The sequence below is a fragment of the Teleopsis dalmanni genome, chromosome X (assembly GCF_002237135.1).
Source record: "Teleopsis dalmanni isolate 2A chromosome X, ASM223713v2, whole genome shotgun sequence".
Taxonomy (NCBI): Eukaryota; Metazoa; Arthropoda; class Insecta; order Diptera; family Diopsidae; genus Teleopsis; species Teleopsis dalmanni.
The window spans coordinates 59,701,285-59,716,526 of record NC_051848.1 but is presented as its reverse complement, the minus strand read 5'-3'; the positions used below and the strand labels follow the sequence as shown (position 1 = coordinate 59,716,526).

The following is a 15,242-nucleotide window of genomic DNA, read 5'->3' as shown; positions in this document are numbered from 1 at the left end:
ATTTTAAAATTGCAGATCTCAAATTGAATTCAATAAATATTTTTGAAGGCTTCCGGTAACGGGTTTTCGGCTATATCCAAAATAGCGGTAAGTTAAGTCAAAAAAAAAAAAAAAATAATAAGTTCCGTTGTCTCTCTTTTAAATAAAAAATAATATAATAAATGAAGTTTCATAGTCAAATTTAATTTGATAGAAGTAATAATGAAACTCATTTATACAATTACTAAAGCGAGATTGCATTTTTGCTCCAAGGTTAGTTAATGAAATATCAAATATGTGTGGAAATTTTCCATGCCTAAATTTTTATTCCAAGATTTTTAAGATATATTCAAAGAAATGCTAGTAGCATTAGCAAATCGACAAAAATCCGAGTGTATACGAAAAACACAAAACAATTTTGTGAAAAAATTAAAATATTTTAATTTTCATCCAACTTTTTTGTCAAACCTTTAGATGTTGTCAAATTTTGCACAAAAAAGTTTGACAAAAAAATCTGATGTGTAAAACGCGCTTAAGGCGACAGCTTAAATTTAGTTTAATTTTTTATATTAAAAGCATTTGTTTTTTTTTTCCGACATAATTTAAATATTTTACTGTAATTTAAGTATTGACAACCTAGAATCTAAAATAAAAAATTTTCAGTTTATTAAACTGTAAATAAGGGTAAAACTGACCATCAATATAATAAGATATGTGGTTTATATGATTATACTATAATCATGTATGATCCAATATATATTTTCAGACATAATACATAGAATATAATACTGATTTCATTTTATCTTGAAACATGATATATAATGTTTGGACACAAAAAGAAAATAAATATTTTTTAAAGAATAACGATAAAATTATATATAATATATTATAAATAGACAAAAAATAAATAAACAAAAAGCACGAAGTATTCTAATCTGTAAGGGAATGTTTACACTATCACATTTAACTTGACATATGTGCGGTAATATGCGTCATTCAAAATCTATACAAAATCCATACAAAAATTAACAAATGTTTGGACAACAATAGCGTAAAAGTTTATTATTTTCGATGTTGTTGCAAAAATCAAAATATAAGTTTTGTAATGCAGAACTAGGGGAATCCAAGAGAGTTCATTGCTCGTTAAGAATATACAACAACACTTATGTGGACTAATATTTTAAGTAAACATAAAAACAAGTTTATAACAATAAAATGGTATAAGGGTGTAAAATTTCATTACAATGAAGGAAACCACTGATCACCCCTTGTGTAACACAATTTTAAGTTAAACTTGTTTCACTTAATTATAACTGGGGTATGCTATTTCATTCAAGGGTCGAAGAAGATCCTATTATTTGTTATTGTGTTCCACAACTGTTTAAATACAATCCAATAAACAAGACAAGGATATACTTGTATGACGTCATATGCTTTCATATGATAAAAAGAAAGATATGAATGAAAGAACATATCAGTAAGAATACGATTTTTGGGAATAACTACATACGTCAGGATACCTTTGTATTTTTAATAGGCTTTTGTTACCTGTATTTTAATATTATAGCTCATAGCCCACTTATGCTATGTTAATAATGCTTTAATAACTATTTATTTTCACAATAAAATAAATTTAAAATTAATTTGATTGTCGCTTGGAAGAGTAATTAAACATAATAACAATAAATAATAAATTTAATGCATTTATTATAAGGACATACAGTGCATATATTATAGTCGAATACATAAGATATAAGATGTATGTAGATAATTGCAATATATATAAATGAAAACGATTTAATTCCAAATTAAGCATTTTTTCTATAAAATTTTTTGTTAAGATAAATGAAAGAGACAGAGAGAGAGCGAGAGAGGGAAAACAGAGAGAGAGGGAAAGAGAGAAAGGCAGGGAGAGAGGAAGATATTGAGCCCCTCTCTCTACCGTTACACAGGATGTCACAAAAAACTTACCCAACAAGTCCAAGATTATTTGACATCTCAATAATGGCTTACTTAAGACGTTGGAAAAAGCTAACTTCAACAAACTATTATACAAAACCAACACATAAAATCAGAACAGTTTTTTTTTAAATTATACGTTTAGAAAATAATCAGGTATGGATAAAAAAATATATACAAAATTTGTGGAAATTTTGAGAGATATAAGATTTTTCGGAATGATGATTAAAAATGATCCAAATAAATTAATTTCAAGCCTTCATAATATCTGATAACATTTCATAACTAAAGCATTATTAATATAACTAAATTGAAATATAAAATAACATGTTTAAAAAACCGTTTATTAATAGAGATATATATTAAAGATAATAAAGATATTTTTATGGAGATTCTTATTATAGATTTTGAATTATTTTAGAGATAATAAGTTAGGACATACACTTAGCAGAAAAACTCTGCGTACAGAAAGTAAATTTTGTTTCAACATATAAAAAATTATTAAATAAATAAATTTTTAAAATCAATTTTATTTTTTATTAGTACTTTTATTTGTTATCTTCATTTTAAGCTAAAAATTATTTCTAATAGATTAGTAGAAAAATTATAATAATTAAAAATGTAAAAAATTAGCGCTTTCGGCGGCAGAAAAAGTCTGCGTACAATAGTTTAAAAAGCGTCGAAATATATTATTTTTTAAAATGTTTTATATTTTCAGTAACTTGTTGGATAACCTTTCCTTTTTATGATCTCCATAAGTCGTTTTGGTACCAAATTGACCATCGCTGCTATTTTTACCCCATTCCGCGTCGCTCACCTTCTTCAGCCTTTCTTTGGAGGTTATATTGTATTCATGTACCCGACGCTTCAGTAAATCCTATAAATGTTCTATAGGATTCAAATATGGCAATTATGATGACGTTTTGATTTGCTTGGGGGCATTTTAAAGCAACCAAAGCTTTAACTTTGGCGTGTGCTTTGGGTCGTTATCTTGTTAAAGTAAGTAATTATTCTGTAACCCCAACTTCTTGGCACTATTCTTTAAATTACATTTTAAAACATTTAAATGATCATCTTTATTCATTATCGACTCAATGAATTCCATTTTTCTCACTCTATTACTCGCCATACACCCCCGCACTATTACCCCTCCAGTACCGTGTTTTATTGTTGGATACAAATCTTCATTATTAAAGGCAGTACCCGGGATTCGCCATATAATCGTTCGACCTTTGATGCTAAAGAGACAAAATTTGCTTTCGTCGAAAATTCTGGAGACTTATTTAAATACTCCCTTGCGAATGCTAAACGCTTCATTCTAATATCTTTGGAAATAATCGGCTTGCTTCGTGCAAACCGGACATGGTAGTGGTATTTTTTTAATATGTTGTGTACAGTATCCACGTGAATTTACTTCTGGAATGTCTGGTCAATATATTTCTATAACAAAAGTCCAGTTCACCTTCTAAAGTGAAAAATCTATTATAAAGCTCAACATTCGATCCAGTTCACCTTCTAAAGTGAAAAATCTATTATAAAGCTCAACATTCGATCCTTCTTTGTTTAACGATTTATCTTTGATTTCATATTAGTTTTCTCTGGGGGACTATTTTTCGATCTGCAAAAATTTGCTTAGTATCTGAGAACCAGATTTGGAGGATTTAAAGTTGAATTAATAAAGTTTTGTCATTGCTTTGATCGACTTGTGATATGGTGAATTTTTGTTGCTCGTTGGATCCCCTATCATTTAATAAAATCTCAAAAAGATGCTCGTGTCGATTATTGCACGTAAATGCTGAAGAAGTACAATGGGTGTGCTTCAAAAGACGTATATAAGATTGTAGTAGGTGACGAATCATGGATATATGCGTATGAGTCGGAACTTAAGAAGTAGTCCACTATACGATTAAGGATGTTTCAAGATGAATCAAATACAACAAAAGTTGTTCACGCTCAGAGCACTTTGAAACAAATGGTCGTTTGTTTTTTCGGGAAAACTGGTTATGTGACAACTAAACCATTACAGGAACGAAAAACGGTCAATTTCGAATGGTATACAATCGGAACATTTATTTACCGAAAGTGAAATACTGACAACAAACAATTGCCGTTGGATCATTCTCCATCTTCATCAAGACGATGTGAGTCCTCAAACATCTCGTCTAACAATTGAATATGAGTATTTGAATATTCAAAAAATTGAATTGATGGGTCATACGCCGTACAGTCCTGATTTGGCACCTTCTTCTTGTTCCCGAATGTTAAGAAAAAATTGCGTCGGCATCGATATTTGTTGGCGGAAGCAAGAACGAAGCCATTGTTGCATTTAAAACCCGTTCTTGCATGTTTTCGAGGTGTCTGACGAAGAATGGAAAAAATCCTTTAACAAATAGTTCGAATGCATGCAAAAGTGTATTAATTATAAGGTGAATACTTCGAGAAACAATATAGCAATTTTCAACGACAAGCAAGTATATTTTCATTATTAGACTCAAAATGTAAATAGTAACTCTCGCGTACTACATATTCCAAATTCATATTCTATATCGTTTCTAGTTCTACGTGGTTTACTGTAAGAATAAATGAAACCAATTTTAAGAACAGGTACTGATTTCAGTATTTACCATAAACCACTTTTGATATTTTGATGACTTTTAAACAAAAATCTTTTCGTGCTAAACTTTTCTTTGACACTCTTCATTTCTATTACGAAGTTGGACACTCTATTAAGTGTGGAGCCCTTCTTTAATGGTAGTTTTTATGTACCTTCGATATAATCTATTCTCGGAGCTAATGCACTTTTTCTTTTTTCTAGATTTCCATAATCAAATCATTGTTTTATTCTTGATTCTTGATTCTTCTTCTTGAGTTAGTGCTATTACGCACTTTTACTCTATAATGGCTGGGGGGCTTATCTCTACCCCACACTAGGCTAAGAAATCATATCATTTATTTGTCTTTTAATTGATGACGGACCTTAAATCAGCATATCTTCCTGAGAGTCCAAAAGTGGACTTGAGGATTGTTAGGGCGGGGTTAAGTAGCGTATCAACTTTAGTGAATAATTTTAGAGCTCTGTCTCTGATATATTTTTTCACTGAGTCAATCCTAAGATCTCTATGTATGTCTGCTGATCATTGTTTTATATGCATACTATAGCATATAATCAAAGCAATCGTTGTAAAGAGATTCTAATAGATCAAATTAACTATTTTAATATATTTATTTCTGTTTATTATATTTTAAAATTTTTATTAGATTTTTACTGATATTTTTTATGATATATTTGTGATAAGATTTTTCATTGCAAGACTTTTTTATCATTTTAAACATTTTTAGGTCATTCGTGTGGATTTTAAATCAGTGAAAATGCCACGTATTAAGCCTACAGAAAATATTGACATCATAGGTCCTCTAGACAAGAAAATTCGAGAATGCCATAAAGACTATTATGAGTCAAAAGCAAGCAGCCAGAGTATTGGGTAAATAAGAGGAACTATTAAAATATTTTATTCTACATAACTTTACTAATTTTATGTCTTAGTATAAGTTATTTTGTTGTATTATATTAAAGTTTTATTTGTTTAATATAAATGACATTATATTCCAATAAAGCAAATTGCCAAATATTAAAGGATTGAATGATAGTACCGAAGCAGTTTTTGTTCAATGTGCTAAAGAGCACAATTCATTGTTGGAGATACAACGGGTTATCATTACCGATAGTAAATGGAATGTCGTTTTGAATAAAAGACAGGAAGCCCTTATGTACAGCAGTCAATATGAACTACGTAATCGATTTATTGATATGTCCAGAAAGTTGAAAGAATTAAAAGATAAGTACAATGAGGCTTTCAGTACTATCTCATCTGAAACTGAAGAGCAGAATTTTTATAAAAAGCGCATTCAAGAGAGAAATATTGAGTACGAAACATTATTCCAGTTTCGCGAAGAGTTTTATAAAACTGTTATGGACTATGAGTGCTATGAGAAGTTACTTCAGTCTTTCGTGAAAGAAAACAAACTATACAGCTCCGTGGACGATTTCATATCACGTACTGATGCAATAAGTATAAATGACCTTCTTTGATTGTACTGACATACATTGTAAAGCCTAAATTGTATATTGTAGTGTATGCAAATACTGAAATCGTCAATATGAACTTGCATTTATCGAAGAAAATCGAAGCGTTGCAAAAGATGTTAGTAACTATAACTCGAGATATTGCTGCTACTGTTGTACATATGAAAAATGAATTAGATTTTTTCGCCCGCGCCTATAGTTTGCTGATAGCGGAGTGCAAGGAGTTAGAGGATAATCTACATAAGATAAAAGAGTTGGTTCGGATACACGGTGTGGACAGATTTCGCTTGCTTGAAGGCATTTATAATGTGTATTCACTATTATGCAAACGGATACGTAAGTTTAAATTTGGATTTAATAAGAGATTTTTAATATTTTAATGTTTTTTTTTTTTTTTTTTTTTGAAGATAAACCGAATTCTTTTAAATCAAATGAAATTGATCAAATTTGTTTATTTATAAGTGAGGAAAGCGATACAATTAAAAAACTTTTAAAAGTTTTGGAAAAAAAGCAGTCAAGAAAAAGTATTGCAAAAAAGAAAATTCAAAAATAAATAGTATTTATTGTTTTGTAAAAAATTTTGATCACAAAAAAAAATTATAGTTTTTATACAATAAATTCAAATTGAATTTTTTTAATAATTTCGTTTATAAAAAAAGATAACTACTCCATAAAATTTCCACTGGAGTTTCCATGGACAAGCATAATTGCTATAAGCTAAGATTTTTTTGTAATTCAAATTGAAAGGATTTATAGAGTTTTTCGCCTCAAAGAATAATAATAGTTATTTACCAAAAATAATAATTATTTTTAAAAATTTTACAAAAAAAAGTAGCAACAAAAAGTTATCTAAATTTTTCTTTAAAAATATAGTTATCATTCTAATGGCGTTTTTGATTGGTATATCTGAGGTAATTTTTTCCATCTAAATGCTGTTTTAACGCACTTTTAGTGCAAATTTATTTTTGATTCTAGATTCGAGATATTTTGTCAGAGTAATAAGATTATCTTAAAATTTACAGCTGTTTAATATAACTTGGCAGATAAAGTGTGATATTTTCCATATATCTATGGAAAATACAACTGTCTGCCAACATTACTATACACGACATTTCAGGTAACTGTCACGCTAATGAGCTGGTTTGTCCCTATTGTTGCGGTAAGGTGTCGTTCCTCAGCAGAACAGAGTTGAGTTTGCTGGTGATATTTAACGGGTCACTACGGACTACATTATAACAAAATGAACTAAATGAGTCCGTTTGAAGAGATAGATTGTTGACTCTGCTTAGAAGCAGATGAGACTTCCAGTCACACTCTCTGTGATTGTCCAACCTTGATCTGAGCCAGGAGGAAGTCAATGTTATTTATTTTAGATAATCATTTTTCCCTTCTGACATTAGAAGGTCTCTACACACTTGCACACTTGCACTTTCATTCGAAGTGCGGAATGTCTTCTGTTCGGTTAGAGTCTGTAGCACAAGAGACATGAAGAAGAAAAAAAAGACTATAGTGGCGGTGCTCTACTTCGCCAGGAACCGGTACCCAGTATATTTGTATTCTATTCCAACAGTAATACAAAAATATAAGATTACTCTAAAAATGTGTGTTTGGGGAACAAAGTTTGACATATGGCGAGTAAATGTAGATTGAATCCAGATTTACCAATTGAAAATTTAAATTGAGATTTACCAATGATAAGAGTTATTAGTTGATTTTTAAGTCCTAGAACAAATGATTTAAGTCCTAGAACTATTTATTAGTGCATTAGAAAATTATATTAAATATGAACAATAAAAAGTTGACAATATTTCTTTTTCTTTGTCTGATAACAAACGAAAGCGATATGCTCTGTGAACAGATGGATTTTGGGATTATATAGTTTTTAAAATATAAAAGATACTAGAATAACGAGAACTTTAATATTTCGATTATATATTAAGGCACCCATTATTATTTAAAAGGGTACTTCGGCGCTTGTAGAATATTGTGGCTTAACATTTCAGGATAGTGGTTCAATAAAGATGGTTCCTTGGAGACGTGATGGACAAAACAATAAATGACTAATCAATCATGATAAGTCATTTAGAAGAAGACAAAGATTGTCTTGCACAATAAAAGATTTCATTATTAGATTAAATTTCATTTAAAAAAATACCATAAATTAACTATAATATACAATGCTTATTCTATGGACCTCTATATAGGTGGTTTCGCATAGAAAAAAGTATAAGAACAAAATAGAAAAAGTAAAGTGAGTTTATAGGTTACTATGGTAATGTGGTTCAATCTTTTTAGAAGTAACTGTGTACTCATAAAGGTAGATTTCTGGCTATGTAGTTAACAAGTGTACTTAGCTCTGTAATTTACTTTGGTATAACTCTAACTTTATTATACTTCATGGTTATTATGAACTTTTCATTCCTAATATACCATGGTGCTTTTGCGATTATCTGTAACATTTTTGGCTGTGTTCTTTGCAGGATTTCAAACTCATAATTGCATTGTTTTCTTATTAACTCATATTCCTAATTTTTTTTTCATTTCATCTAAAATATATACTTTATGTACACACATACATACCTTTTGTATATATCTGTTCCACATTATATAAAATATATTTAACAGTATTATGAAGGCTTAAGTGATTATAACAAAATAAATTTTTTAGGTTTAACCGCAATATTAACATAGATATATGACAGTAGGAAAATATACACGGCAAAATATACCTTAATTTTATTAAGTATCTTTAATATATCATTGTAAGAAGTCGTAACTGAAAAAACAAAAAAAAAAACACCGTCTGTTTATCCAAAAGGCTGGAGGTTAGTTACTTAAAGGGTCTATTGAAAATAGGTATCTTATCCAATATAAAAGCACTTATTTTAAAAGTAAGGCTTTATTGTAACTAACTTTTGCCTGAGAAATTATCATACAAAACTTACTCCCGAACAGAGTTGCACATAACTGATATATAAATGTGTATATCTCAAAAAGGGCGCTTCGTTAAAAAGTTTATAGAGTGCTCCATTAAAAGATCATGGAGTTCTCCTTTACCTCAAAAGCATTGTATAAAAGAAAAATCGTCATTTTTAATGTAAAAGAGATCAAATTTCCGATTTAACAACAACCAATACGCCCTGAGAAATGCATTACTTAGGTCTTGTTCATGTTCTGTTGGATGAACAGTACATGCTGCTTTTATTTCGATATGAAGAATATTTTCGTCAGTGGTCCGAAATAAAACCATGCATATATTTCCATTAATGAGGAAACATACTTTGGACGGATTTGATATTCCCACTTATATTTATAATAGAACATTGAGTATGTTGTTTATAAAATATAATACTATTAAGTGATGCAAAATCGAACTTCTAGGCAGTAGTTCTGAAATGTTTGACATTTTGTTCATTGGTTAATATTTAAAAGGCTGCTTTGGGACAGACAATATTTTTTGTTTGTATTTCTTTAATTCTCATTATTCAAATGACTTACTTTCTTGTTTCATATAAATGGCTATATATCAAATAAGTCAAAATTTTACTTTCCGCTAATATTAGTAGTGCATTGCTTAGTTAAATGAGTTGTGTGTATACGAACAGACCTCAATCGCATACAAGACAACATCATTGTTATTGCAAATTTTATTGTTAGTTTTTTTTTCACTTTTTTGCTGCAAAGACCTAATTTTCTAGTGTCAGCGTAATAATATGTATTTTACTTTAATAATATAAACACAGTACTAGTAAAATAAAAAAAACAAAAACAGAAAAATTGGCGAATAAATATGTTGTTATGCTAAACATTTTTTTAAAAAAACACTATGTAAAAATTTAAAAAAATTAAAGTAATGACAAACCAATGCTATTGAAACGAAAAAAATAATATATTTTAGGAAACATTAACCATTTATAGCTTATTGGAAACCTAACGTGCGCCGTTACGCCCAGGACTGTAGAGCACGTTACACTCATCCTCTTGAGCCAACCATTGTACACAAAGCGGCCTTAATATCTTGAAGACTAGGCTAGGAGAATTAACGAAAGTAGACCTATCAGATCTTATCGTCATTTGAAAAACTCAATGGTTAAGCCAAAATAACACATAGAGTTATGGTAATATCTCTCTGTCAACTTAAAATTTGCTACAATGGTTAGTAGATGCCTTCCAAGTGAAAGTACTGATGTTTGAATCAACATGCGCTTTTTAATCGTAAGCCAGTGTTACATTGGTTACATATTATAAAAATAAATTTTATTATATCTCTACCAGATATATACACATACTTTTAATTTATAACAAAAAATTAATTAATTTTGAAAACTACTATTATTAACAATTTATATTAACTGTAATAATGTTAACTGTAAAAAATACTCGTAGTTTTTATTCAACCAGTTATTTGAGAATTAGACAAATTGAATTATAGTTTTAGATCCAAAGTTAAGTTTAGATCGATATAACTGTTATTTTTCGGATTCAGAAAATTTGTGCGAGTGAAATGTACTCAACTTAACTATTCTCAATTGTAAAATTACCACCAATGGAAATGAATATCTTCATTTGTTTGTTAATTTTATAATTTTAAGGTAATGTAATAGATCTTGTAGTTTCCTATTTGCTATTTGAAACCCTGCTCAATGAGTCAAGTTCATTTAACACTGTCTGTTTGTCGTTTCCAGTTTAAACTGGCCCCCAGTTTTTGAGCTATTCCAAAGAAACTTTGAACACATAATTATTGGACTGACTTGATTTTAAGCTTGAATTCAATTTACTATATTTTTTATTTCTTATTTTATTTTTAATAAAGATATAGAAATAAAGTTTGGCTCCGAGTATTCCTATATTTATACAAAAGAATGAACATAGCTTTATTCATGTCGGTTCAGATTTAGATAAGGTTTCGATTTCAGCACTTAAGTATAACTTATAGAATACAACCTGCGTAATAAATAAGGTTGAACAGTTTAGATTTGGATATAGCTCGCATATATAAACATATATAAATATATTGAATATGCTTTTATTATTTTCAGTAAAAATGATGTCGATCCGTTCAGATTTGAACAGAGTTGTCTTAGAAACTGCTTCCACATATTAAATTTCATCGATGCAAACGTTTTGTTATTGGTTATGTGTTTATTTAAATACTACTTAGTTTTATTATAAATTATATATGTAATTATATAGTATGTTATGAATATATTATCATGGAAATGAAACCTCATTGTGGGTTCAAAATTCTATGCAAAGTTCATCTAAGCTTCGGCAAAGCTAAGGGTAACATCTTCATTTGTTTCATTCTGACACTTTAAAGTTTTGACATACATATACAATATAGGGTTAGATATTTTTTTTGCCACTTTGTTTTAAAAGATTACTATAGATAAGATATATACCATTAAAATTTAATAAAAAGTTGTATAATAATACTTAAGTCTATTATTTATTACTAATTATTGTTATACGTATTGAGTACAATACTTTCACACAGCTCTTCTTGATCCGAATAAGATCTTTTGGACTTGAACCAACAGATTGTTATATTTACGTTTAAGAGATAGTATTATGTATTAGATTCACATAAGCCGCGCGGTAACATTGTTAAAAAAAAACAAAAAACTATAATAGTTTGAGTGGTAGCACTAGAGAAGTACATAGAAGTTACCATGTTGATGGCGTATAGACAACATTTCTTCTGTCACAAGGTAACTCTCTCTGATTAGTTAACTTACTAGTAGTTTTCTACTCGGATAATGTAACTGTTTAAAAAAAAGGATGGTATTTATTTCTGAATGCTCAATATTTAATATGAGTGGGTGGTAAGTTCTTAGTACAGCAGTTATAAAGGGCCTTGGGTCTATTTCTAGGCTTGTCATTATAACAATAAATGTGAGACGCCTATGTACCATATTTCAGAACTTTAAAACTTTATGTTTCTCATCTCTAAAAACATATTTGTATATAGTTATTACCTATTTCGATTAATGGAGGACTTTAAATAAACAATTTTTTTAAGTTAAGATAAAGGAATACCAATTTAATATTGTTATATATTAAAATATATTGATAAGCATCAGCACAAAAGATCAATCTGATCGCAGTGCTCTGCTCCGCTGGAAGCTAGTACCCCGTTTTATTTCTATTTCTATTGAGAAGCATAAGTCAAAATTATTTTTTGCAACTTACAGTATAATGAATTAGCTGAAGTTTTATTAGTCAGTACTCAAACGGTGTTTTAGATAATTTCAAAATTAAAGGAATATCCTTGATTTGTTATTAAAGTAAGTCAATAATATTATATTATATTTTATATTTTAAAATATAATTTGAAAGAACTTGAAATGCTGTATCAATCTTCTTAAATTTCCTTACAACGAAACTTCTTCGTTACTTCAAAATAGCGACACATGTCCTTACGGCACTTGATTCAATTAATCTTACTTATAATCCAATTTTCCAATTTTCCAATTTTACTTACCCCAACTTTCCACTGTTCGCCCGCAATATGTTTTCTCCTCTGGATCATATATCATTTGCTTAAATGAGCGTTTTTTGGGTCGCTCCGGTGGTCGAGCATAATATTGTTGGAATGCATCGATAGATTCTTCGGCTACGGTAGGCATTTTGCTAGCTTTAGTTTAATAAAACTTAGTAATAATTATATTTATTTATTTTTTTTTTGCGTTAACACTACTATTTGGTTTATTAATGAATATATTTTTATTTTCTTCTTATTTTTACAATAAAAGAAAATTTTAAGGATATCAATTTTATGTATTGAAGATATACTATATTTCGTTTTTAAATAAGCACAGATTAATTAAAATGAATTATCACTGCCTTAGCAACTGAATACAAAGAACGTTATTTTAAATAATATCACTCATTTGCTTAAGTAACCGAATTAGCGCTTGAAGACGCGACCGCCGAGTTTCGTGTGTGTCTTATAAGTCTGCAATCCGACGAATGATTACCGCTTCTCCATTAAGTATAGCTATACGTCTCTGAATAGAAATTCGTAAATGATCACTTTTGCTTATTTATGCTTAGCCTAAGTAGACGTTGCCGTAAATGCCTTTGTAGGCATAATATACATAAATTAATCTTTTATCTTGGCATACAGTCATTATAATAGTTAAAGTTGTACTAAATAAACAAAATTCTGGAGTCGTTTCAACTGGCATAACGTCAGCCGTCAGCCGTCAGCTGCTGTTAGCTCTGTCATCGTGATCATCACTACAGTAGCTTTGCTTTTTTCAATCTTCGTAACGTACTTGTGTTATATGTTATGATGTTGGTGATCACCTCCATGACATGTATATGGATTACTAGTGCTATAAGTGCGAATACCCAGTGTTGTATATACTTATACGTATATACTATGTTATCACTGCGATGTCACTCTTAATAAAATATAATTTTTTCCATTTAGTAAGCGCTTCTCGGTTACAGCGCTCAATTTCCAGGGGCAAAGCTTTGCTACACACGAGTATCATAGCGTTTTTGTTTAATAGAAACAAATTCGGAAATTAAAACTACAAACTACAAAATACAAATAATAATATTAATAAAATAATAATAATAACAATAATAATCATGGTACTTTTTGTATGTAAAAGTTAAGTACAGCTTGTATTACGGGCAGCCGGGGGAACTCAGTTCCATTATTATCCATACGATTTCTGTGCGGTGGCTGCGTAGGCGCATAATAATTATCATCTTTAGAACGATGAGAAGAAAACATGTAAATGTAAACAGTAAAAAATCTTAAGATTCACACACCGAAGGTCGACGTAGTTAGCTGGACCATTAAATATGTGACATAATTTTCTTTAATTGATTACCCAAAGTATGGCCTGTGTAGATGTGTAGGGTTGTAGGGTAAATTCCTTAAATCCATTAAGTCGACTAATAAGTTGACTAATAAATCTGGTGAACGAAATACTGAAGACTAAGACTAATTAAAGACATTAAAAGGATAGGACATATTTATATGTACTAATGTAATAAATAATTTAGCGTTGTATAAAAAGTATCTACAAATTTATATACTGCATGACTAATTACTTAGTAAACTACAGCAAGCTTGTGCGCGGGCATATCATTTGCAATACCAGTAGATATGTGTTCCTCAGTCAGTTCGACTTTAATTGATATGAAATATAGTTTCCTCTGGCAATGAAATCGACTAGACTCACAATGGAATTGTTTAGGAAAAAGCGGCACAGATATTTGACATTTAATAAAGTTAAATCTTTTTTACAAAATAATCAAAAAAAAAAAAATTATATTTCATTTAAACTAATAAATTTCTCAGCTACTTGAACTGTTGACTTCTCTTCGCACAAAGTAAGAAGTAGTGACATATAAGCTGAAAAGATTTAATATCTTTGCACACATTTAGCTTTTGCTTTAAATATCAATACAATTTGTATCTTTATAGTAAAAGATTTTCAGCTTGAAATTCTTATTAAACAGATTGAGTTTAATATAAAATCTGCAGAATAACTTCAAAAAAATTGAAAGTTGGATAGAAATATTAAGTGGTTTTCGTTTTTTTTATTTTTTTTTAAATTTGAAATATATTCTATTATAAATAATTTTAACTACTTCCTTTTGGTTATATTTGAACCTTTACTTATAAGTAAGAAATCATATGAATTATTCTACGTAACTTATTTTTACTACAAATTATTAATATCATTTTTAGTTTTATCAGTTTTATCAAAAGAAACTAAATTCTTAATTCTTTTCAAAAGAGAGCTTTTTATCGAACAGTAGAGAAATGACAACAACATCATTTTTTTATTACTTTTGTTGTTGCAATTTCACTACAAGTTGTATAATTTATAAATAAAATGCGCTTACAAGCCGATTAAGTGATATACATTTTATATAAAAACTACCTGTAGTTAATAGGTAGGATAAGTGAAGTCTTTCGTATCAACGAGTACGTTCTAACACTTGCCCGACGGTACCTTACCCGGTAGTACAACTTTTTCCCCGACGTCTTTATGCCCAACGCCCTCCGTACAAATTTCCACCAATCCCTTCGCTACAAACTTCTCCAGTAACTTACGCTATACTTCATCATCCCACTCTATAACTCCTGACCTCGGTTACAGAGTCTATCACTAGCCCAACCCCTCGCGATAGTGCAATAACCTCGCTCCCTTCACCAACTTTCCTTCTACTTGCGCAACGTCCATACTTT

At 29.4% G+C, this 15,242-nt stretch overlaps 1 protein-coding gene across 1 annotated transcript in view; it reads right to left on the bottom strand.

Annotated features, from left to right (window-relative positions):
* The window catches only part of LOC119662644 (sodium/potassium-transporting ATPase subunit beta-2), a 37,322-nt gene extending 24,197 nt beyond the window's left edge, over positions 1 to 13,125 (bottom strand). Inside the window, exon 1 of the mRNA XM_038072309.1 lies at positions 12,507 to 13,125. Within this exon, the coding sequence (XP_037928237.1) occupies positions 12,507 to 12,651 (145 nt within the window). The 5' untranslated portion in view covers positions 12,652 to 13,125. The remainder of the gene's footprint in view (positions 1 to 12,506) is intronic.
* Positions 13,126 to 15,242: the final 2,117 nt, after the last annotated feature.